The 25332-nt window shown below is 39.4% G+C and overlaps 1 protein-coding gene across 6 annotated transcripts in view; it reads left to right on the forward strand.

Moving 5' to 3' along the window:
- Positions 1-25332, forward strand: part of HECW2 (HECT, C2 and WW domain containing E3 ubiquitin protein ligase 2) — a 369811-nt gene that overhangs the window by 309649 nt on the left and 34830 nt on the right. For all 6 annotated transcript variants that reach the window (XM_019428321.2, XM_053906716.1, XM_019428319.2 and 3 more), the window contains 3 exons: positions 5192-5301; positions 16456-16576; positions 18049-18162. In XM_019428321.2, coding sequence (XP_019283866.2) covers positions 5192-5301; positions 16456-16576; positions 18049-18162 — 345 coding nt within the window. The remainder of the gene's footprint in view (positions 1-5191; positions 5302-16455; positions 16577-18048; positions 18163-25332) is intronic.

Consider the following 25332-nt stretch of genomic DNA (forward strand, 5'->3'; position numbering starts at 1 on the left):
CTTAAGAATGTCTCCATTATTTTCAAAGACTTGTGGAATACTTATGTTGAAAATGTAGCATGCTGGTTTAGTGATAATTCATTTCAGATTGCATTTCTTATCCTAAGATCTGTTTGATATATATTCTTTTACCCTGGTGATAAATGAGGTGGTGCTGGAGAAGGGCAAGGTTAGTAGAGGCTGATGGATAAAATGTCCACTCACAGAATGGAACAGAAGGGTATACAGGGCTTTACCCCTTTGGAGTAGAAGAGAGGTTGAATTTATATTTTCTTTCAATTTTTTTTTTTCCCTCAAAGTGTACTTTTCTCCTTTTTCTGATTTGTCCTGATTTTTTAAAATGATTTTGAGAGTTTAGGTTTTGGAAGTTAGATCAGAAAGTTGCAATTTGGTGACTGGTACTCACTGCCAACTTGATGGCCCTTCAAAAAATTAACCAATTGTGGGGCTCCTGGGTGGCTCAGTCGGTTAAGCTCCCGACTTCAGCTCAGGTCATGATCTCCCGGTCCATGAGTTCGAGCCCCACGTCGGGCCCTGTGCTGACAGCTCGGAGCCTGGAGCCTGTTTCAGATTCTGTGTCTCCCTCTCTCTCTGACCCTCCCCCATTCATGCTCTGTCTCTCTCTGTCTCAAAAATAAATAAACGTTAAAAAAAAAAATAAAAATTAACCAATTGTATTTTCTTTCCTGATGGCTAGATCAGCTTTGGTTTTAAATTTTAGAGAGTTTAGAAGGGAAACTGGCAAGTTTTCATAAGAGTTTTCATTTTTAATATTATCCCGCAAAAGTAGGAGGCTAGAGTAAAATAACACCTTGCTCTACCCAATAGTCGAGACACTCACCACTGTAACTTCCAAAGAATTAAAGGGAAAAATCATGCTGAACCAACCACACGGTGTTTTATTTATCCCAAAGTGCTAACGATCTCATTTGTGATATTCATGATGATCTACACCCTAACCATTTCTAACTGCCTACGTGGTAGTTGCCCTATTTGTAAAACTGAAGTCAAAAAATTGTTTTCCTTTACTGGATAGTTGGAGCATAATTCAAATCATGTCCCCCAGAGACTTCACCTTACCTGATTCTGAACAAGACCTGTTGGGAGGCAGGGTCGCTTCTCAGTCTGAGAGATGACTGTGACTCTGCCGGAGTGAGCTAGTTCTGAAAACAGACTGTTGGTCAATTAGTATGTGGCATGATGTTTCTACCATAGTTTAGTTGGTGATAAAATAGTTTTGTTACAAAATTCTGACTAGGATATGACATTCTCACTTCATTCTAGACATCTAAAGCTTTTAATTTACACTAAAGAATTCTGCTTTTGGAATTAGTAGAAACAAAAATGATTACAAAACAGAAATCATGATTATTATTCACCTTGTCTTAGTTAAATAATCTTTAGATGGTATAGTCCTAAATATTTTAAGTTACAAGATAGCTTAGAATATTTGTACTTTAATAAACACTGCTGTTTGCATGAGTTTCTGTGTGTTATGTGGTTGAATTTTAAAATATTTGAAAACTGATGTACATTTATGTTTTATGTATGTTTATGTGTATGTATATACCTACATACACACACGTATATACATACATATATAAACACATATTAAGAGCAAGACTACACTTTCCCCCATTTGGAAAATAAGCATGTTCTTTGAAGTTAATGGGTCTTTGGAGAAGCATGAGAAATTCACTTATTAAATAATTGTTCTATAATTACTACATGCAAATGATGTTATTCAATTCTAGAGTTATTTCATTTAGATGATGAAATGTAATTTATTATTTTAATAATTGTACAAATGGTGACACAATTATCACATGTGTCTACTTAAATAATGTTTAATAGTTACTAAAACATTTTCAGATATCTTCAGTTCTTTATTTTTCATTTTACTTTGGAGTTTGAGTAGTTTGAATCAGTGACTATAAACTCCAGCAATGGGCTAGTTGCACATGTAGTGAAAGACTCTGTGTCTATTTTTGTTTTGTGTCTATTTCTTAAAAAGGAAAATCACTCTTCGTACAAATGGACTTGATTATCGGCAAGCCGCAGTGTAGACATGCCTTAGTTCTAGGAAATTATTCAATTCAAAATAAGCCCATGTAAGGTTATTTTCCAAAATAGCTGTTCTAAAACTCAGGAATTTGTAAACGACCTTGCTGCATTTGTTAATGATTATTCTATTTCATATATTCTTTCATTCACTCAACTCTTATAAAAAATGTACCTCTATCAGATTGATAAATTTAGCTGCATTAGAATTTTAAATTTTATATAATGAAGGATACCATATATAAGGCATAATGAAAGGTAACACCCTGGAAGAATATATTCACAACCCATAAAACAAAGATATTATGAATGCACAAAGAGTGCCTTTAAATCAATTTAGAAGAAAAGAGCCCAAGAGAAAAATGGGCAGAGGGTATACAAAGGCATGTCATAAAATTGAAGTAAGAATAGCCAGTAAACTTACAGAAAGATGCTAGCAATCATAAAATGCAATTTCCAGTAATGAAATAGTATTTCACACCATCAGATTAAAAAAAATCAAAAAGTGGGATAATATATAAGATGAGATTTAGGGACTCTACTACTGTCTGGACTTGGTGGGATTACAATTTCTACAACTTTTTCAGAGTACAATTTGACAATGCCTTGTATAGTTAAAAAGGCATACGTGTTATGACAGCAATTCTGTTTTTAGATACATACCATATTTATACTAAGAAATTCTTCCAGGTTCATGGGGCAAGAAACACAGGATCCTCATTGCACCGTTACTGATAAAAGCACAAAGTTGAAAAAAATTAAATGTTTGTTAAAAGAGACAGGTAAAGAAATTGATTTGTTCATAGAATGGACTCCTGCATAGCAGGTAAAAGTCATAAACTAGATACTTATGTGGCGACATAAGTTCAAGAATGTTATATACTTACATAGCCCTTATGTAGTTTTTTAACAGTGCATAAGGCAAAACTATATTCATCTATGGATATATATTATATATATAAAACTATGGAAGGGGGATACCTTGTTAAAGTCCTGATAGAGGAGGACAAGAGGGGCTTCACTTACACACTGTACACATACAGATTATACATGCATGTATATGCAGATTTATAAAGATCTGTACGTATGCATGTGTGTTTGTCTGAAGCAAAAATAATAGTGATAACATTTGTGAATCCTGGATGATATCTCTCAAGTGTTTTTATATTACTCTCTATCTCTTATGTATTAAATTTTTCTAATAAAAATATTTCTCTCAATATAAAAGATATCAAAGTACTGATTATATTTAAAGGAAATGATAAATGTCATGGAGCCAAAGGACACAGGTATAGGTATCCGAGGAGAGTGTGCTAATTCTTGCTCTTCAGTTAATCTAGTTATAGGTTTACCGACCTTTGTGGGATCAACTGTTACATGGGACTTTCCCTTCAATTAATTTTAAATTCACATTATTTCAATGGTCATTGATTTATTGACAAAGAAAAAGGACCTTTTCGGGGCTCAATTTGGTATTATACATATGATTAATTCCTCCTTCTGTTTCCAAAACTTTTGACTTTCGTAGTTTAAAAGTGGAAAGATGGCTTTAAAAAATAATATCATGTCTAAAAATTTGCTACGGCCGCGTGGCAGACGTGTGCATGTGAATGAAGAACCAGCGCAAGAATCATCAAGTTGTTATTGCGTTGCTATAACCCCGGATTTCTCAGCCTCAAAAGTATTGCCATTTTGGTCTGGATACACCTTTGTTGCAAGGAACTATTCTGTGTTTTACAAGATGTTTATCAGCATGCTGGCCTCTGCCCACTAGATACCAAAAGCATACCCTTTCCCAATTATGACAACCAAAAATGTCCTCCGACATTGCCCAAAGTCCCCAAATGCTATGAGAGGAGTGCAAAACTGCCTCAGTTGAGAACCAGTGCTTATAACCCTTGAGAGTCTTTTCCTTAATCTCTGAGTGATTCAACTGCTGCTCCTTTTCTTCTGAGTGTTTTCTGAAAACAGGTAACAGGTTTCTAGATTTGGCCAAGTGGGAGGAAAACCTGCTTCTACCTCTTACTTAAAAAACACCAGGGCTCTTACTTTTATTATTATTTTAATTCTACTTCATCAACTGTCAAGAGCTTAGTGCAATTGGTAGTGTTTTTATCAGAATATTTAATGAAAAGTCTGTCATTCTAAGATCTCATGTCCCTGGTTAATATCTTTTAGGAGAGTCCTAGAAAGAAAAATTTCAATAGGGAAACAAAAGACACTGGACTGAATAATCTAAAATCAAAATCCTCACATTTAAAAAACACTGTGAAGCCCGAGTAAATAAGGGAGCTAATTATTTAGGAGTTGTAATTATTTAGGAGGTGTTTCGTTTTATTTGGCTTTTAATTGTCCAGTTAAATCCTGAACCCTTTACATATTGAGACCCTGTTGTATATTTTTTAGAATGAAGGTAGAGAATATATTTTGAGCTTCTGTTATGAGTTCTCAATAAACATTGTCTGCTGTGTTTGAGTCTTATTCTTAAATCTAAAAACCTAGGTACTGTGATCAAGCAAACATGGAAATTCAGACTCACATATTAAAGTGGCAAAATAGAAATCTAGGGGAACAACAAATAGTTGTTCTAGGGAAAGACAAACACTATATGATTTTACTCGTATATGGAATTTAAGAAACAAAACAGATGAACATAGGGGTAAAAAAGAGAGGCAAACTGGAAAACAGACTCTTAACTATAGAGAACAAACTGAGGGTTGCTGGAGGGAGGTGGGCGGGGATGGGCCAAATAGGTGATGGGGATTAAGGGTACTTGTTATGATGGACACTGGATATTACATGTAAGTGATGAATCACTAAATTCTACACCTGAAATTAATATTGCACTGCATGGTAACTAACTAGAATTTAAATAAAAACTTGAAAAAAAGGAAAAAAAAATCTTGTTGTCCAAAGTTGGTAGGAAAATAGGCAAATAATCACAGGTTTCACAGAAGTTGCAACAGACGGCTGTTTGTCCCAAGAATTACCTACGGGAGGAGGACAAGCGCTCCCTCTGGAATGTGAACTGGACCTCAGAGTGAGAAATTGACTGTCTTACTCATGTGGAATGAGGCTTCTCCCCACCTATTTGGCTAAAGTATGCATTTTGTTTCTTGTCTTTCCCCAGTTTATTTGAAGAAGAGATAATGTCTTATGTGCCTCCACATGCCTTACTTCACCCCAGCTACTGTCAGTCCCCACGTGGCTCCCCCGTGTCCTCTCCCCAGAACTCGCCAGGTGAGTCCCACCTGCTGCTCACGGTGAATCCTCTGAGAAGTGTACCCTAAAGTCAGACCTTCTGCCCTTTGTAAAGGACAGTAAGGGAACACTTAGGGCGTATCTTTAGTGTTAGCACAAATGCACATTGTGTGCCACGGCTTGTTTCCATGGCAATTAATTTTGACAGGAAAATAATGACATTCCGAAATAGGAGGATAAATGTTAGCAGTATGATATACTCAGATACAGGATTTACTTTTCATTATATCATGTAGTGCCTAATATATATTGGAACATATCAGGACACAAAGTGTTATGTTAGCTTTGGGATTTAAAAAGTCCTAGTTAGAAATCTTATTCTAATAAAAAAGAAATCTCTACTTTCAAGAAATAATACAGGATTAAAATTAGTTGAATGGACTTGGATAGTTTTTTCCTGCAATAATCACTAAGTGCATTAGATAGGAAGACTAGAGACACATGGGTAGATAGAACATATTGCTAGAGAAAATAAACTAAAATTTTTATAAAATTTTTAAGTTCATTTATTTACTTTGAGAGAGAAAGCGCACACACAAGCAGGGGAGGGGCAGAAAAAGATCATGACCTGAGCCGAGATCAAGAGTCAGAAGCTTAACCAACTGAGCCATCCAGGCTCCCAACAAACTAAAATTTTTAAGTTCAGATTCTTTTTTGAAAGAGGTATGGTATGAATTAAGCAGTAAGTGGATGTATGGATGAATGGATGGTAGAAAATGCAGTTTAGGAAATGAGTTTTTTAAAGGAAAGTAGTCATCATGTTGACAGAACATCAGCTGTATTTATTTTTATTATAGGCCATGTATTGTTTACACTTTAATAGCTATCAGAATTTAAAACTATTTTAATAGAAATACAACCTCCATATGTGTCCCTAGAAGCCACTCTATGGTCTTTGATATATGACATGTTTTCATAAATCCTATGATAATGAAGCTACTGCCTAACTGAATACCACAAACAGGAAAAGGTCTATTAATTTGTTCTTTAACACAGATTTATTGAGCATCCAACTATGATCCAAGCAAGGAATTAAGACTCTGTGCTACAAAGATGAATAATACCATCTCAGCCTTTGAAGGATTGATGGTGGGGCACTGAGTCCACAAATAACTCTGTAAAGCCCTGTGGTTAGTTCTGTAATGAAGAGAAGTTTGGGAACACAGATATGGGAACGGTTTTTTCCTTCAAGACTGGGAGCGGGTGTTTGGGGAAAGATGAAGACAACAGGTATGAGTGAGCCTTGAAGGGTGATGAAGGCGAGCCAAAGGAAGGAAGGTGTTCTGGGTGAATGAGGAGCATAAGCTGAGTCTCAGAAGCATGGAAGTAGTTTAAGCCAATTAACAGATACAAGTAAGAGCAAGTTCTCAAAGCTCAGGTTGGAAAGATAGGCCAGGGCTAGTTGGTCATTGAAGCTTTATTTTGTAGTCCATATGGAGCGACTGAAAATTTATAAACAGAGGAATATCCTGTTATACAAAGATCAGTTTAGTAGCAATTTGGAGGCTGGATTAGAAGACAAGAGAATGGTGGGGTGCCTGGGTGGCTCAGTGGGTTAAGCATCTGACTTCGGCTCCAGTCATGATCTCATGGCTTGTGGATTTGAGACCCGTGTCGGGCTCTGTGCTGACAGCTCAGTGCCTGGAGCCCACTTCAGATTCTGTCTCCCTCTCTCTCTTCCCCTCCTCTGCTTACGCTGTGTCTCTCTCTCAAAAAATAGATAGATAAACAAACAAACATTTAAAAGAAAACAAGAGAATGGAGTCTAAGAAACCACTTGGGAGGCTGTTGCATTAACCTGGGTGACCTGCTAAAGGGCTGGATTAGAGGTGATGGAGAAACAGAAATTAGTTCAAAGGATATGTAGGAGATCTAGACACGAGGACTTTGAGTCTCCACCACCGAGACTACTAGGCAGATGGCAACACTATTGGCCAAGGAAAGGAAAAAGATTAGACTGGAAGGGAGAGGTTAGATGAGTTTAGTTTTGGATATGGTTTGTTGAGGAATCGCTGAGCCATCCAACTAGAGATACCAAAGACGTCTGGAAAAGATAATCGTGGAGCTCAGGAGAGGTTGGTGGCCAGGCATATACATATGCTGGTGGCAGTTGAAGCCCAAGGCAAATTAGAGGAACTAAGGAGGACAAGCTCATGGAAAGAAGAGAAACCAGTGGATGGTAACATTGAGGAACTCCAGTATTTAAGGGATGGGCTGAGATGGAGGAGCAAATGAAGGAAAGAGACCCAATGGATTTTGGAAGAGAATTAGGAAAGTCTTTTCAGGAAAGCCAGGCTTCAAGGAATAGAGAGTGTGGCCAAATCCTCAAAGCATTCAAGAAGGATAAGGCCTGAGAAGAGGCCATTGGATTTGAAAGTCATGAAGTTATAAATGTCCTTCGCCAGAGCAATTTCTATGACATGAGAGGTTATAAACTCTACTGTGGCCAGTTGCAGAATGATATAGGATGTAAAGGAGAAACCAAGAGTATAGAATATTCTTTCATGAAGTATGTGGGTAAGAAAAAAGGAAAATAGGACAGTACTTAGAAGGAGAAGATGGGTTAAGGAAGAGGTTTTAGGATGGAGAAGTTGAGCATGTGTGTGTGCAGAGGTCAGAAGATGTGGGTGGAAGGAAACTAGTTTGTTGGAGCAGCGATCATACAAGAGACCCATGGGAAGGCAGGATGCCGGAGACAAAAGTGAAGGCCAACTTTGGAACAAAGTAGGGTCACCTATTTTGATGATCCAGGATGAGAAGAAATAAGTATCTGACACTTCAAGTAAGTTTAAAGGTGTAGGGGAAAAATCGATGGAATGTATAGCTGGCCTCAATCGTTACTGTGTGTGACTTTGGACAGTTTACTTCCTTCCCTGAACGTGACTTTATTTTTCTATAAAATGGGAATAATAGCAAACACCTCCCATGGTTACTTGGAGGAGAACACCTTGTCTGGTGCCTGCAACATAACAATTATCTGATAACTGTTAATTTATCCCCTTTTGCTTTCTTTCTGGAAATCTGATCCTGAGAAGTGTAGTTTGTCCATGTTTAAACCATTAGTAACTGGGAAATATGAATTCATTTCTCCCTGATTTGCACAGCTGGCTGCCTAGGTATTTAATTGTTCTGACTGGTCTTTATCTTAGCTAGGAATTATGATGGAGTTTAAATGGGTCGTCCCTTTACCTGATGCTTTGTGGTTAAAGAAATGAAGGTGTGGGGCGTCTGGGTGGCTCAGTGGGTTAAGCATCCGACTCCTGATTTAGGCTCAGGTCATGATGTCACCGTCCTGAGATGGAGTCCTGCATTGGGCTGCACTGCACTGACAGTGCCTGCTTGGGATTCTCTCTCTGCCCCTCCACCACTCATGTGCACACTCTCCTTAACACACACGCATTGTCTTTCTCTCTCTCTCTCTCTCAAAAATAAACATTTATAAATGAAAAAGAAAAGAAAAGAAAAAAGAAAAGAAAAGAAGCTGTATGGATTATTGCTCATTCCAGTCAAAGCTCTCCTTCCCAAGGGCTTTTCTTCAGCCCATCCTCCCCAGGAAAAAGGTGGATCAACAGATCCCGTCCCTTTCCGATCCCTGCAGAGGCATGTGCTCTTGGAGACTGGCTGGGCATTCTTTGAGACCGTATGAACATTCTGAATGGTGACTGACGTCGCTCCTTTTCATTTAGCATCACAAATGTACAAGAGTCATCCATGGTGGTAGTAAAAATGCATTCTGGAAGCACAGTTTGAGTCAAATGATTTCCAAAGATATGGAACCCAAATATATCTAAATTGCTAGCAGTGTTTGTGGTGGTTTTAATTTCCAGGGAGAATCATCTCCACATTTTTGGGCTACTCAGTTTCAGGGGGCTTTATTTGATCTTGAAATTGGGATGAACTGCCTGGTATCAGTGGACATTACTGTAACTAATTCCACATGATATTGCAAGGCCAAGACTAGCTAGCCTCATTCACCCTGTGGAGGAATCTTCTGACTTTTTGAGTAAAATAGCCTCTCCTTCTACCACTTTCCTGAAGTTTTTTTGTAAAACACATTTCAAACAGATTTTTTTAAGTGGTCTCTTCATCCTTCTTGTGACTAGAATTCCATCTCTTTTAGTATGAGGATAATATTCTGAAAATTGTGACAATAATAAATTTGAATGATCTTCTTTCAGAACGCCTCGGGATCTGGTAAACTTTCCACACTTTTCCTCATTTGGGGCATATTTACATGTCTTTTCAAGTGCAGAAGAGACAGGGGCTTCGGAAACTTTGACTTGCTGCTTTTTGCAGCTGTTAGAGTGCTCACCTACAATTTGTCAAAATTTCGGAATGTGAAGGTTTGTTTTTCTAGGACCGTTATAATGCCAGTCCCGACCTTAGCTATGCCAGAAGGGAAAAATCTTTCCAAACACCATATAGTTCATTATGCCAAATATGGGACCCAGAAGTTTATTTAAGGACCTTTTGTAACTCTACATTTCTAGGAATTTTAATTCAATAACACCTAATCTATCTAATATTATTGAAGATGTGCTCACTTATGTGAATTTTCCATGTAACCAAAGTTATGATTAAGTGTCAGAGAATTTGTTTAACCCACCATTTGCTGAAACTCTTTCATAAATACTTTGTATTTCTTTCTGCTTCCCCATATCCAGTACATTGGGGATATTTCGTGGTTCAGGGGCATCATCGTACAGAGCTGTTATTACTTGACTGAGACCGGACTATCTGGAAGCTAGGCCAGGTCACACTCAACAGAATTAAACAAACAGACCAGAGAGCACTGAAGAGCCACGGTGGTTCTTTGCTGAAGGTTGTCTTGAAGGCATGGCTTTGAGAGGGAGTTATTCCCCACCTCCCCCCGCCCCCCGCCGCTGCACTAGGACCCTCTTTTCCTCTCTCTCTCCCTCCAGAGTCTTAGCATCTTGGCTGCTGTTTATCTCCTGCTCTTTTCTCTTTCTTTCTCTCCTTTCCTCCCTTCTTTCCACTCTTCCTCCATCTTGCCCACAGCCTGAAGTAGCTTTATGCCTTTGAACTCTGGGGGCTCCAGGCACTGACCCCGCTGTGAGGTAAAAAAATCTGCATATGACTTTGACTTCCCCCAAAACTTAACTACTAATAGCCTACTGTTTCCAGGAAGTCTTACCCACAACATACAGTCAATTAACACGTAGTTTGTATGCTGTATGTATTATGTCCTACATTCTTATGCTAAAGTAAGCTAGAAAAAAGAAAATGTTATTAAGAAAATCATAAGGAAGAGAAAATACTACAGTTCTGTACTGTATTTATTGAAAAAAATCCACATATAAGTGGACCCAGTTATAAATCTGTGTTGTTCAGGGGTCAACTGTACTTGTTTTTAGAAAGTATCCTTTCTCTTTGCTCAGCCCCACAAAGATGTACTAGGAACCAAACACTACAGACAAAGGATGGTCCTTGGATGGGTGGAGACAGAGGAGTTGTGATTCCAGAGACTGAAGGAAAGCCAAATACGGTCTCTGTCACAATATATGGGTGTTTTTATGTTTGTTCTATTGTTATTAGTCTCTCGTGTCCCCAACCCCTAATGCTGTAAGAGAATACCTGTTACTGGCATTCCCTACAGCTTTGCCTTTTCATAAATTTCTTCTGGAGTACATGGGTGGCTCAGTCAGTTAAGCATCCGACTTTGGCTCAGGTCATGATCTTGAGCCCCACATCGGGCTCCGTGCTGACAATGCAGAATCTGCTTAGGATTCTCTCTTCCCCTCTGTCTCTGCCCCGCTCCCATTTGCGCTCTCTCTCAAAATAAATAAATAAATTTTAAAATAAATAAATAAATAAATAAATAAATAAATAAATAAATAAATAGCTTCTGATTTTCAAGGATTAAAAAATCAGCTTATCAGGTTGGTTTTTAAAAATAGTGTGTAAATACAAAGCACCAGCAAACTCAAAACAGTGATCTAGGGCCTTTTATTGCTCTTAGAGAGTAAAGCAAAAATGCAAGGACTTCAGTGCTTCTGCTTTGTGGCAGCCATTTTGGAGATGTTTTTTCACATTAATTGTCATTGTTGAGCCATGTTCCAGAAGGTGGAGTTTTCCAGAAATTATTGTAATGCTTGATGGTTTGTTCTCATTCACTAACAAGGAATTGTAAAATAATGATGATGATAATGATAATAATAATAATAATTTTTTTAAAAAGTCATAGAGACTTTTTTTAGAAAGTGAGCCAGGAAAGAAATGGACTATTGAGCCATCCCAGTACATATCCAGAGCCAAGCTTGATTAGACCAAGCCCCATCCCATCCAGTGCATGGTGAGTGCTACTCATCAAAGCAATCTGGGATCCTGGGGGCACACCTGGAATCCAAAAGACCCAGACTTCCTAGCGGTTTGATGCCAAAATATTAATGCTATCACCTGAAGTGTTTTGTCAGGTAGAATTCTTTAGTTTGTACATGATTAAGCAATTTTGTAATGATAAATGGAAATAGTATCATACTTTATAGAAGTACTTTAGGTCTGCCTAGCAATGACAAAGAAAAAAAAAATAATATCTGTTACTGAAATTTTTTCCTGCAAATAATTAACATAATGCTGCCTACCCATGAAGTCAGTCATGTATTTGATCAGTTCTTAAATGCAACATTGTTTTTTTTTGTATCCGATTTTATTTTTTAAGACCATAAGGTTACTCTCTATAGGAGTATTGTATCCTAGAACTTTACTGGCAGTTATGTTTCCCATACAATTCTATTAGCTCAGTCTTCCAAGATCATTTTTTATTTCTAAAGTGGAAGTAACATCGTTCCTGCCCTGGAATTTCTTGGCAGTGACACCTGACTTGCATTAAGAACTTGACAAGGGCCAGGAGCATAATTTATTGTAATTTTTAAACCATGAAGTAATGTATAAACGATTTTTTTTCATAATAGAACTATTAAGCAAAAGAATTTTTGCATTTAACAGTTTCTGTCTCCAGGGTCTCTGTAATTGAATCTCTTTACCTGAGCATAAGTGGAGTCAGAGCTAATTTTTATTGAGTGTCCATATTGATATTGATGGAATGCATTATGGCATTTCCCACATCCTTTTAAACGTCTCAAATTATACAGCAATAGTATGTGTGCTTTTATTTTAAGCAACCAACTTTAGAATCATGTTTCTTTTGAGTCCTGAAAGATTTTTATTCAGTCTTTTGTTTTTCTTTTTCCTCTTCCCTATTAATGATTGTGTTCTTGAAAGCTGATTCATGACGGCTGCTTTCTGAGCTGTCTGGGTTTACTAGCTTACAGTTTCTCAGACTGCAGCACCAACAGCCTTATGATGCCATCCCTGAATGGCCCTGTGCTACACTGCCCTGTCCCCCAGCCATGCAAGAGAGCAGCCTTAAGGTGGTGGAGATCATGTTCCTTCATGTTGCAAACGGTGCCTTTCAGATACACAGGAAGCACTGCCTCTGTGTTGGTCTCTGGATGTTGCCCAGATGTTTCATTGGTTACATTTGACCTTCCTGTAGGGGATAATGGGTCTCAACCTTGGCTGCACAATTGGAATCTGCATAAAACACTTATGCCTGGGTCCTGCCGCACAGATTCTGATGTAACGTGCCTTGGGTGTGGCCTGAACATTGGGATTTTTTTAAAGCTTCTTGAGTGATTCCAACATGCAGTCAGGATTGAGAAGCACTGCCGAGGAGTCTCACCTGTATCCTTGAGCTTTTAAGGTCAAGTTTGTTTCCTTTATGACACAGTTCTTAGCTCTTTGGCTAAAAGATTCATAAACATGCCAACGGACCTCTGGACAAATCATTGATCGAAGGCCAATTCTATTAAAAATCCATTCTTGGGGCGCCTGGGTGTCTCAGTCGGTTGAGTGTCCGACTTCGGCTCAGGTCGTGATCTCGCTGTCTGTGAGTTCAAGCCCCGCGTCGGGCTCTGTGCTGACAGCACGGAGCCTGGAGCCTGTTTCGGATTCTGTGTCTCCCTCTCTCTCTCTGACCCTGCCCCCATTCATGCTCTGTCTCTCTCTGTCTCAAAAATAAATAAACGTTAAAAAAAATTTTTTTTTAATCCATTTTTGGGATGCCTGGCTGGCTAAGTCGGTGGAGCATGTGACTCTTGTTCTCAGAGTTGTAGGTAGGAGTCCCATGTTGGGTATAGAGATTACTTAAGAATAAAATATTTTTTAAAAATCCATTCTTAACACCCTAACACATTTCCCCATGTCTTTAGTATTTACTTCTATGCAGATAATATCAGTAACAGCTAACACCTACGCAAAGGAACCTCAGAAAGTGCCTTATGTACACGAACTCATTTAATGCACCGGTGTGGGCCTGGTCTCCCGCCGGAACTCCAGTACTGCATTTTCAAGTGCCTATGGAGGATACCCACCCTGAACAGCTCTCGTCTCCAGCACAACATGTATAAAGCTTCATGTGCCTCTGTCTACTAGCATTTTCCACACTTCTTTTAGCGTCAGATGGACCTGGCTCAAATCCCAAACCTACCATTCACTGGCATATGACTTCAGTTTCCTTAGTTACAAAGTGGTGATGATGGCGATAATAATAATGTCTGCTTCATAAATTTGTGTTTCCCAAGATCCTCTCTGTAAAGTGTGTGGTTTCTAATGCATAGCAGGCACTTAACAAACGACAGTTACTGTTATTGTTTAAAAACTTCATCGTGTTACCATCAGAGCTTCCTATTTTTCTTCCTTACTATCTGTTGGCAATTCTTATTTTACACTGTAAACGTTTCAGTGAGTCACCACACTGCCCTCAGGCCTCCATGGCTGCAGTGAGTCCTAACTGGGTCCCCTCCCTTTGGATTCCTCCCCTCCTTCCCACCCTGAATCCACTCAACACATTCTGAAAACCGTTGCTGAAAAACCACCATGTGTTGGGGCGCCTGGGTGCCTCAGTCAGTTAAGCGTCCAACTCTTGACTTTGGCTCAGGTCACGACCTCATCGTTCGTGAGATTGAGCCCCACGTGGGGCTCTGCGCTGACGGCACTGAGCCTGCTTGGGATTCTCTCTCTCTCCCTCTCTCTCTGCCCCTCCCCCACTCGCTCATAATAAATACATAAACGTTAAAAAAAAAAAATACACCATGTGTTATGTTCCTCCCTAGCTCAGAAATCTCTAAAGTCCTCCCACTGCTCACTGCATCCTGTCCAAACCCCTCAGCTAGGTTTTTAAAAATTTCCTCACATAATTTGGCTCCAACTATCTGATTAAATGTCCCAGTTACTCCGCACACGCCCCTGTGCTCTGAGTTAGTAGGGTCTCGTCAACCGTCTTTCAAACGTGCATGCGGGGCTTCTCCCAGCTCTCGCTGCCCTGCCCCAGCGTAAGATATAGATTCTCCTCTGTTTACGAGGCCTGGCTCCAATAAAGCCTCCTTTTGGTGATCTTTTCATCTTGATCTCTGCTTACCCTCCTTTACTATCACTTTTCTGTAACACTGATCCCAAATGCAAATACTGGGGGGAGCCAGGCAATCAAGATCATTGAACGGCTGTGGCACAGTCTTCATTTAATGGAGCAGCTGGCCACCTTGGCCCGAAGGAAAATGCAGGCCAGTTGTTGAAAGAGTTCCCCAATAATTTTCAAGAGAAAAGCTGTTTTATTCTATTTTTTTTTTTTACTTGAAATCTCCTAATATTTAAATGTTGGTAGTTAATTTAAATCTTTAAAAACAATTATATGCCAAGCAAAATAGATCATTAGGGCTGAGTACAGCCCCAAGGCTGTAGTTTTGTCTCCTATGCTTTATAGTTTGTTGACCACATGGTTTAGGACTTAATTATTTATCTAACTGATGTGTTTTATTTCTGTCTTCCTAACCAAAATATCTGCTTCAGCAACCCCACCTTCCTCATCTGTACATACGTTGCTGAACTTAACATAGTATTAGCGATGGATAGTAATCACTTAGTTGACTCATTAAAGAAATATTTAATGAGTTTGTATGGCATGTCATTGCACAAGACTCCACAATTTTTGTTTTCTGGTTCCTTTCGTTGTGTTGTGAAATAGTTCATGGAAAGGTTCAGCGTTTTTTGTCATGGCTCTGCGTCTGATTCCCATATTTATCATCAATTTTGTGTCCCAGCTTGTTGGTTAGTCACTCTGTGGCACAAAGCTAGATTTTTCTACGAAAAGAGGAACACGCTGTGTTACTCATATTTTATTAATGAGACTTACCATTGGATGACATATGAAACATCTTTATTTTTCTTAATGTTTATTTATTTATTTTGAGAGAGAGAGAGAGGGAGGGAGGGATTGAGCCCACGCATGGGGGAGGGGCAGAGAGAGAGAGGGAGAGAGAAAATCCCAGGCAGGCTCTGATAGCACAGAGCCCGACACGGGGCTCAGTCTCACGAACTTTGAGATTGTGACCTGAGCTGAAATCCAGTCGGATGCTTAACCAACTGAGCCACTGAGGCACCCGGATGTGGATGATCATAGCACTTGGCACGTATTAGGAGTGTAACAAATAGCATTATTATTTATTCTTTGCTTTGCCAGGAAACATGGTGACTCTGCAGTTATGTCTGAATTCTGTGTTTATATCAAGAGTATTTTACCCTGCAGTATAAAATGTATGTTAATTATAAGTCTAAAGTAATTTTCGGTTATAGTGCCTATCTAGAAGACATTTTGTACATTTTTCATAGGGCAAGTCTGGAAACTCGCTGTTCTTGCTTTATATACCACATACTTTCACATTGTAACTTCCTGTATAATTGCCATGATATCATCTCAGCAGCAAGCAGATATTCCACCCTGAACAGTTACCATCAGACATGAGTAACTCTGCTTGACTCATATTAGTTTGGACTGAAGAGGGAAACATATTTGACACACACATGGTCACACATTGTAACTATGCAAACAGAATTGTTATTCTCAACCAAAAAGTCGCCTAGAAATATCTTAAGACTTTACTTCAGCTCTGTTAGAGCCTCCAGCTTGAAGAGGTGAAAAGCAAAGCCACTGAAAGAATTGCCTCCTTTAACTTGTTGACTGTGTTCTCATCCCCCTGGCAGTGTTTTTACATGGTGATGTGATACATCAGGACATTGCACAAACCGGGACCCTTCTCTTTTTATGGTTTGCTCTAGGTACTCAGCGTGCCAATGCCCGGGCTCCTGCCCCTTACAAGCGAGACTTTGAAGCCAAACTAAGGAACTTTTACAGGAAGTTAGAGACTAAAGGATATGGACAAGGCCCAGGGAAATTAAAGTAAGTCAAAGTGATACAAACCACAGGCTTGGGTGATGGTGAAGGGATGGGATGCAGTTGGGAATGTAGGAAATTGATTGTGATTTCAGATGACCAGTCTTTGTTTTAGGCAGTGTAATCATTTTGGTAATGATATGTGAATTACAGGATCATCGAAAACAAAGTTCTGGAATTAAACACCATTCTGCTTAAGGTTTTAAAACAAACACCTTGTTCCATGTAAAAATATAGGCAAAATAAAAAGCTGATTTATTTCTCCTGAAAAGTACCTCTTTGTTTTTGCTTGTAGTACATTTGACAGCCCTAAGGCTGTCACAGTGTCCTGTATCAGTCTCCTGACCTGACCTGACTGTAGGAACACTGCTCAGCTTTGTTTTGTTCTGTGAAATAAATGTCACTTGTCCAATGAAATATGTCATGAATGTTGTTTCTGCCTTTCTTTACCCACCTTTAAATGAGGAAATTAAACATCATCACACTGTTTGGCCTAGAATTATTTTCATTCCCTACTTATCCCTACTGCCTTCATCCTCTCTTCCACTGCTGCCCCGCGTACCCACTGGAGATCACTGTGCCACCTGAGAGAGGGCAGAGGAGGAAGGGTCCCCACTGCCACACCCGTGATGCTGGGTGCCTGGGAGGAGATGCAGGAGCCACCCCCAACTCCCCAGCTCACTGCCCCACTGAGAGGCAGTATATTCACTCCAGTATATTCACAGGTCCTACTTTCTCACCCTCAAAGTACATCAGCTTGAGATTCCCCTTTCTCACGCTTCACTTAAGAAGTGCTTGAGCTCAGGCTTCCCTGCATTCAGCCTGTTATTTCCCTTTCTAGGACTGTCTGTACTAACTGCAAACTGATACCTTCAGGATGACTTTTATTACCATCATCACAAGTAGACTGTCGGCTATGAGTATCGTTCATTTGTATCTGTCACTCGGGGAACCTCAGATTCACTTAATTTGAGAATTAAATTAAGCATAGTCATAAATGTGTCTTCTTTGGAGAGCGTGGAGGGTTTTGTTTTGTTTTTTGTTTTTTTTCCTTCTGGTTCTGATAAGTCTTTCCCTGCATACTTAGTAATTGAATTCCTTGTCTAGGTACATTCTCACTGAAAACATGACCTCATAGGGCTGTCCTTTCTTTATTAACAAAAGCTTTGGGTCTGTGTTGTTTTACAATCATCTTCCTTCTGGGGTAAATTGATTTGGCCACTCAGAAAGGACTCATGAGCCGTTTTCATATGTTGTAGGTGGAGTGCTCCACTTAGGTAACCATTTGCTTGTGTATTTTGACTTCTACTGTTAAGAGCAAAAGCCAAATGTGTATTATTGCAGACGACAATGTAGTAAGTCACCGCAATTTTCACCTAGTTAATTATGGCAAGTGGGAATTGAATCAAAAGTGTCCGGTTCTGGAAAGATAAGGATTAGGAAATAATCTGTTTTTCAAATTGTCTCTTTATGGACAGGTTAATTATCAGAAGAGATCACTTACTGGAAGATGCTTTTAATCAAATCATGGGCTACTCCAGAAAAGACTTACAGAGAAATAAGCTGTACGTCACATTTGTCGGGGAGGAAGGGTGAGTAGAACAGAGAAGTGGTGTGTGGAACACAGACTGCGGCTGCACAGTGGATGCTTCACCACGTGGTTGCTGTGGTTGCCTGAAACAGGAAACCCTTCTGGCAGGAAATGCCATTCTCATACACTTAAACCTCTGGGCTTTTTTTTTTTTTTTTTTTTTTTTTAAGGCTTCCTCTGGTTTTTAAATCATTTGACATAGAAATTCTTGGGTAAACGCTAGTAACTATAGATCATTTTGAGAGCAGAAGCTCGTTTGGTTTCTTCTCTGTGCATATCTCTTTCTTAAAGGGAAAAAGTGGGGCTGTGAGGGACAAGCCAGGAATTCTGATATCTGTGAGCATGTAATCTGCACTGGGGTGGAGGGAGTACATGCTTCACCTGTTAAAGAAGCTTGGTTTCAGAGTCACGAATTAGAATCCTGCTCTTCTACCTGGAAGCTCCTGAAACAGTAACTCCTGGGCCTTGGTTTTTATTTCTCTGTCGCCAGTTTTCCTCTTTTTGGGGGGGCAGTAACACCTACGAAAATAACCACCTGCCATAAACAAATGTCTTCAGCCTTCTATGACTCTTCCGTGAGTGTGCTTGTGGAGATTAGGGTTAAGAAACAAAGGAGCAAAGACTCCTACGCACTGTTTATTGCGTCCTCATAGACCTAACAGCTGTTCTGTAACACTTCAGAAGGTGACAGCTCTCGTCTTGTCCAGACCCCTTCCTCCTTCCTCATTTCAGGTCTGGGTTTCAAGTCGCAGCACCTTCTTTGTAACCCAGCCATCACGAGGGCCAATTTAAAAAGTACCACACGATAGCCTGAACTCTGGTTGTTTTCTTGACTCTGTTGATTTGGATCATTTTAAAGCTACTCTTCTCAGTCCTGCCCATGAAATAAAGTGTGCTAGATTATAGACTCATAGTAGTAATACCCAACCATTCAATTGATGCAGCCATTCAATATATGGTTAATTTGGAGGCTCCAAAGTGTACAATAACTTGCACATGCTGAACTAGGTAACAGCAAAATCAGGATTCAAAACTAGGCTCTTCATCCAGGACTCTTGGACCAGCACTGGGATAGAGGCAAAACTCCTGAACTCTGCTCTATCAGAATTTTTTCCTACCTGTGGATCTTTTCACTCTTACAGCTGACTGATAACCACTAGTCTCATCACATATGCTGTTTATAGTCCCAGCTGTAACTACACTGAAGGAAAATATTATATGGGAAAACAAGACTAAGTGACAGAATTTGGGCAGAAGCTTGCCCGTGACTTGTTTTCATTGCTGAAGTACATTAATAGACTTCTAGCTTCTGTTGGCTTAAGATGCAGGTGCACAGTTGAAAATGAAGGCGAATGTTTTAAGCCTAATCATAGGTGTACATGGCATTCCAAATATTTCCTTACATAACTAGTCTCGTTTGGGTGAGAATACTTTTCCTCCCCCAGGAGTCCAGCTGCCTTCCTTCTTTGTTTGCACAGTTTGTTGAGATCTCAGAGATGTAGGGAAGAGTCTTTGGAGGCCCTGGTACTGAAGTTCGAATAGAACAGATGCTTATCCTACTTGATCATCCTCAGGTAGTTGTCCTATGATCTGGACTGATGACATCTGTTCCTAGGAGGAGGCCCAGGCTGAGTGTGGTTTGATACCTTTGTATCCGGTTGCCACTAATGTCCAAATGTTTCCTGTTTCCATCACCTGTCTCCTTCCTGTAACCCCAGAGGGAAAACAAGAGGTAGGGCATTTTGAAGTGTGACCTCAGCCATCAGGAACAATCTTAATCAAGCCCCTTCTGTGTATGGCTTATTGAAGCTGGAATAATATGGCCAGGTAACTTCTGGTCTCATGTCTTTATTCATGTCAACATCATACACATAGGTTATTAGCTATATATATACTTAATTTTGCTGTTAAAGCATTGAGAATACATACCCTGTTTTAAAAGATTAAAATAGCACTCTTGCTGAAAAAATAGAAACCTCAAAAACAACATATAATTAAGAAGTTATTTTAGACTTTGCCACCTTTTCAGACACATTGATTTAATCGCATTAAAATTGAAGATCATAACATTCCTTTCTGGATTATAATCAATATTCAAAGTGAAAATCTACCTAAATTTTTCTATTGAAGTATAAGTGTAGAGGTGAAAGTTTTCCATTTCTCTCCCTCCATCAATTTTAACGCTCTCAAAACGTGTCATGTCTAGCCCCAGTAATAGGTATTTAAAAACATATACACCCAGTGGCTAGTTTTGGTTTCTAATATTATTCTTCAATAAAAAGAACAAGATTCCTTGGAGAAATGACTGATTCTAGGACTGCCGGGAAGTATACAAGATGGAGCTTAAAGTAGCTTGTAGTGCAAAAAGTAAAAAAGTGCTCAAAACATCCACAATGGTAGGAGTATGTCACAGAGACTCCAGAACCAACTGAAAGATCACCCAATGGCCCAAGCTGGAATAATTTGAGCAACAAAACCAAGTAGGATTAGATTATAACCCAAACTATAAAGTAAATATCTGTACTGATATAAATACATGATTGAATAAGTAAATAAATAAATGACGAATAGACAAATCTGTGCAGAAGATTTCCAAATAATTCAACATAATTCCTCACTCCTTAATTGTGGGTTGCACATAATGACATTCTTCCAGTAGTATAATATGGGAAGGGGGAAAAAGAAGTAAGTCCAGAGTGGAGAAGCCTGGCAAACACATAGCCCAATGATCAAGGTTAAAATCAACAGTGATATATCATGTTAATAGTATATACCCTTCACGTGATGTGATGAAAATGGCACTTATCTCCACAATCTTTGGTCCCCCAAACCCATAATGTGAGTCTATCCATGAGAAAAACCTCAGATAAATCCAAATTGAGGGACGTTGTATAAGATACCTTACCAGTACTCCTTAAAACTATTAAGGTCATCAGGGGTACCTGGGTGGTTCAGTCGGTTAAGCGTCTGACTTCGGCTCAGGTCATGATCTCACAGCTTGTGAGTTCGAGCCCCACATCAGGTTCTGTGCTGACAGCTTAGAGCCTGGAGCCTGCTTTGGATTCTGTCTCCCTCTCTCTCTCTGCCCCTACCCCACTAGCACTCTCTCTTTCTCTCAACAATAAATAAACGTAAAAAAATTAAATAAAAAAACTGTTAAGGTCATCAAAAACAAGGAAAGTCTAAGAAACTGGCACAGCCAAGAGGAACCTAAGGAAACATGACAATTAAACATTAATATAGAATTTTGGATGAGATCCTGGTATAGAAAAGGGACATTAGGTAAAAACTAAGGAAATCTGAATACAGTATGGATTTTAGCTAATAATAATGTCTCAGTATCTGTTAATTAATTATAAATAATGTAAGGTGTTCATAAGAGGGAAACTGGGTATATAAGAATTCTCCGTATTATCATTGCAACTTTTCTGTAAATAAAAAAAACTATTCTAAGACAAAATATTTGCTAAATGAAAGCATATAGTCAGGATTTGGGAGATTTAGGAAATGTTTCCCTAAACAACTTTTCTTATTTCCCTATTGTCTGATGAGAGAGTGCCACCAGGGTGATTTTGGGTATATGTGTACTTCCTTCTGCACTTAAGGTCAGTAGAATAACATGTATATAGAAATGGTTAATTCTGTGGAAAGTCCAAATTATTAAGGGTAATGGTGGGGAGAGACAGGGAGAGAGAGAATTGTAAGCAGGCTCTGAGTTGTCAGCGAAGAGCCGGACTCAGGGTTCAATCTCACCATCTGTGAGATCCTGACTTGAGCCGAAATTAAGAGTCAGCCGCTTAACCGACGGAGCCACCGAGGTGCCTCAAAAGGGATTTATTTTTAAGAAAACTGCATCTGCTTGCACTCCAAAAAAGTATGAATTAACAGATTCACAGACTTCAGCTCTGCTTTGAGCTCTTTGCATAAGTCGGAAATACATATATATTATTCTGAAATGGAACAGCTGAATCAAGAGAAATTATGAGAAAATTTATAGTCAGAAATTTACAGGATAACTACAAATTCCATGTAAGGTAAAATTAATCTCAGAATATTGGTGATAACCAATGTTCATTTTTAAAAATACAAAAATAGTCCTAGAGCCTGTGAATGCAAGTGTGTTAGTTGACAAGTAATTATTATTTCTCACTAAAATAATGTTATGGTTGGCTTTTTACAAAAAGTAGACAGTTTCTAAGCACACCACTGTGATTTAATTTGGTTAGAACTGGAGGTTTTGTTCTAGTCATTACATTTTCCACCCAAGTTAATTTGGTTATCTGCCCCTGCAAAAAAGGGTAGGAAGTCAGCAGTGGCAGAATGGCTGGAAACTGAGTCATCTTGACAGAATGTGGTGGGAAATTGCATGCATGTGGTTGCCTCTTTCTGTTGGGCTTCTGTCTGCCTAGAAGTTGCTTCTTTAGGAAGGAGGCCAGTAGAGCACTGCATATTCTCCAGCATATTATTTTCTTCTCAGTTAAAAGCCCTAGCAACTAAAGCTTACGTGGTGTCAAAAGTTAGCTAGGCAGACTGTTGTATTCTGATAAGGTGTCCGGGGCCATTAACTTCTTAGTACCCTGAACAGTAAGGCAATAATGGCCTGGATAAAGAAAGAATGTTTATACTGTGATTGCCTCGCCTCTTTTTTCCCCCCATGGCCAGATCTTTAAAAGGCACCTTTCTTTAAGGAAGAATGAGTTCATTATATGTGAGGTGCCATCTATTGACATCAATCATCTGTCTTGCAAAACCACGCTTAGACTAGGGAGGGGCTGTGTGCAAACAGTTGTAGTTCGGGGGTTTAAGAACAGATGAGCTCCTTCTGTGCTGTTTCCTGAGGCAGGCAGATGAACATAACTAAGGAAGATGAGATCGGAAACGGTTTTCCTGCATCTCTGCTTATAAAATAACCAGAGGCTCTTACATATGACTGGTCTAATCCTTGCTAGAACTTGTTTGGAGTCCTGAGCTTGACCATTTATTCCTCAGGAGTCAGCCTATAAAGATGCAAGTTAAACTTTATGGTGCTGCTTGTTTTTCTCCAAAAAGAGACATTTGCAAGGTGATCCCAATAATCCAAGCCCTGCTGAAGGGTACTTCTGCATAGGCTTGGGCTTGGTATCACCAGGCAGAATTTTGTTTGTCACACTAATTGCTTGCAAAATTCTTTACTCACCCAGCAGGCCTCCTTAAGTAGCTCAAGAACTAATGCCTTGCTGCTATAAATACCCGAGGGTGAATCAGAAGGTGAGTAGGAAGGCCATGTTTGCCTGAACCGACTATTAAGAGAGCAAAGCTTTTCTGCCTTCCAGAAAACTTATAGGAAACAATGGTGTGACTTCCTACTGCCACCATCCTCCTTCATTCAGTACTCTACTTACGTGGTAATACTTTGTTTTTGGTAATTTTGAGTTGGAAACAAAGGACAGGAGAATAAAATTACAAAATTAATTATTTTAACAAGTATTGAATACCGCTGACAACTTGGGTGCTGTTGGCCCAACAACGAGGTGGTGTTTAAAATGCTTCCTCAGCACTTCGTGGGCTCAAAACTACACTGCCAGCCCAAAGACATCTGTGCATATTCCGAAATGCCCTCAGATGCAGCTGTTGTATGGCTACCCACCCGTTGTCTGGAGTTTCTGTACTTCCGTGCCAAGCCTTTAGCTGTGGAACCAACCTAACTGGCAAAACAGGAATGTAACAAACGATCCCTGTGATATGAGTCATATTAACTATTTATATGGAAGAGGTTGGTAAGACATTGCAGGAAGCACATGCACGAGATGCCCTGCTAGGACACGTCTTACTGAATTAGGTAGACGTGTATCATTTGTAATCTACAGCCTGGTCTCAGATATGCATTCTAAGCTTTGGATGATAATCAAATCAAATGTTTAAAACTGTCTTGGCTTTAGAGTGGCTCCATCAGTGCTGCTAGAGTTAAAACACACACACACACACACACACACACACACACACACACACGCACACACCAGCAGATAAAAACGTGACCAGTTAGAGAAGATCCATTTTCCTCCTAGAGGAACTATTATTAGCTTTGTTCTCTCTTGGGGGTGGGGGGGGGGGGAAGGAGTTTTACTTTTCACTTTAACACTTCAGGGAACACTCTCCTTATCTTTAGCCAGAATCAGCTCTAATCATAAACAAAAAACCAATCAGTGAGGTCCACTTTTGTTGTTTTAAAAACTTTACCATATTAGAAGATATTAGATCTGGAAAGGGACAAGCACCAAGCTAAATATAATTCACTTGAGTGATTTCTGACAATGTGTGCAAATCGAGTTGTCTTTTAGGGATTGGCATACCCTAATATCACTGAATAAATCTACCACCTGAAGGCAAACTTGTGCAAAATTATTCACTCTGCTAGATTGTCAAATAACAATGTAAATTATGTTGATTTTCTTTAGAGAGAGCATCAGAGAGCTCCACTCATGGATTCAACAATAGACATTGATCCCCTGTGGTAGATCAGGCTAAGGTACTTGGAATACAAAAATGAGAAAGAGACACGGTCCCCTTCTCTGTATGGTTACAGCCTAGATGTGCGGATAGGGGAGGCAAGCACATAAACAGGTTATTATAATACACTCTGGTAGGTGTGGTATTATGGAAACACTGAGAGTTGAAGCTCAAAGCTCTTTCTAACTGAATGCCACTGTTTAATTTTAAGCAGCTATAAGCCCATTTTTCTTAAACCAGTTGTCTCTTTGTAAGAAAACCGTCTTATAAAACTGGCTCACGTTTCAGTTGTCTGTGGCCCTTCATGTGCCTCAATTGTGTCTGAAAGGCCCTTCAGGTCAGGGACCACTGCAGACCACAGTCTCACACTTAGTAGTTGTGACTATTCTTAAGGTTACATATACCCTAGGGTACTATAGTCATTATTTCCTTGAAGAGATCTTCACTAAACATGAAGATTTATAGTAAGCCAGGTATTTTAATAAAGGAGCATTTTCCTCTTCCTTTCTTTGATCTTCCATTGGCCAAGTTTCTGTGAAGGCCAGATAGTAAATATTTTAGGCTTTGCAGGCCATACATTTCTTGTTGTACTTACTCAGTTCTGCCACTATAGTGGGAAAGCAGCCACAGATAACATGTCAGCAAATGTGCATGGCTGTGTTCCAATAAAACTTTATTTACAAAG

This window comes from Panthera pardus, unplaced genomic scaffold, assembly GCF_024362965.1.
Source record: "Panthera pardus isolate Hobbes unplaced genomic scaffold, ASM2436296v1 HiC_scaffold_10, whole genome shotgun sequence".
NCBI classification, from domain to species: Eukaryota; Metazoa; Chordata; class Mammalia; order Carnivora; family Felidae; genus Panthera; species Panthera pardus.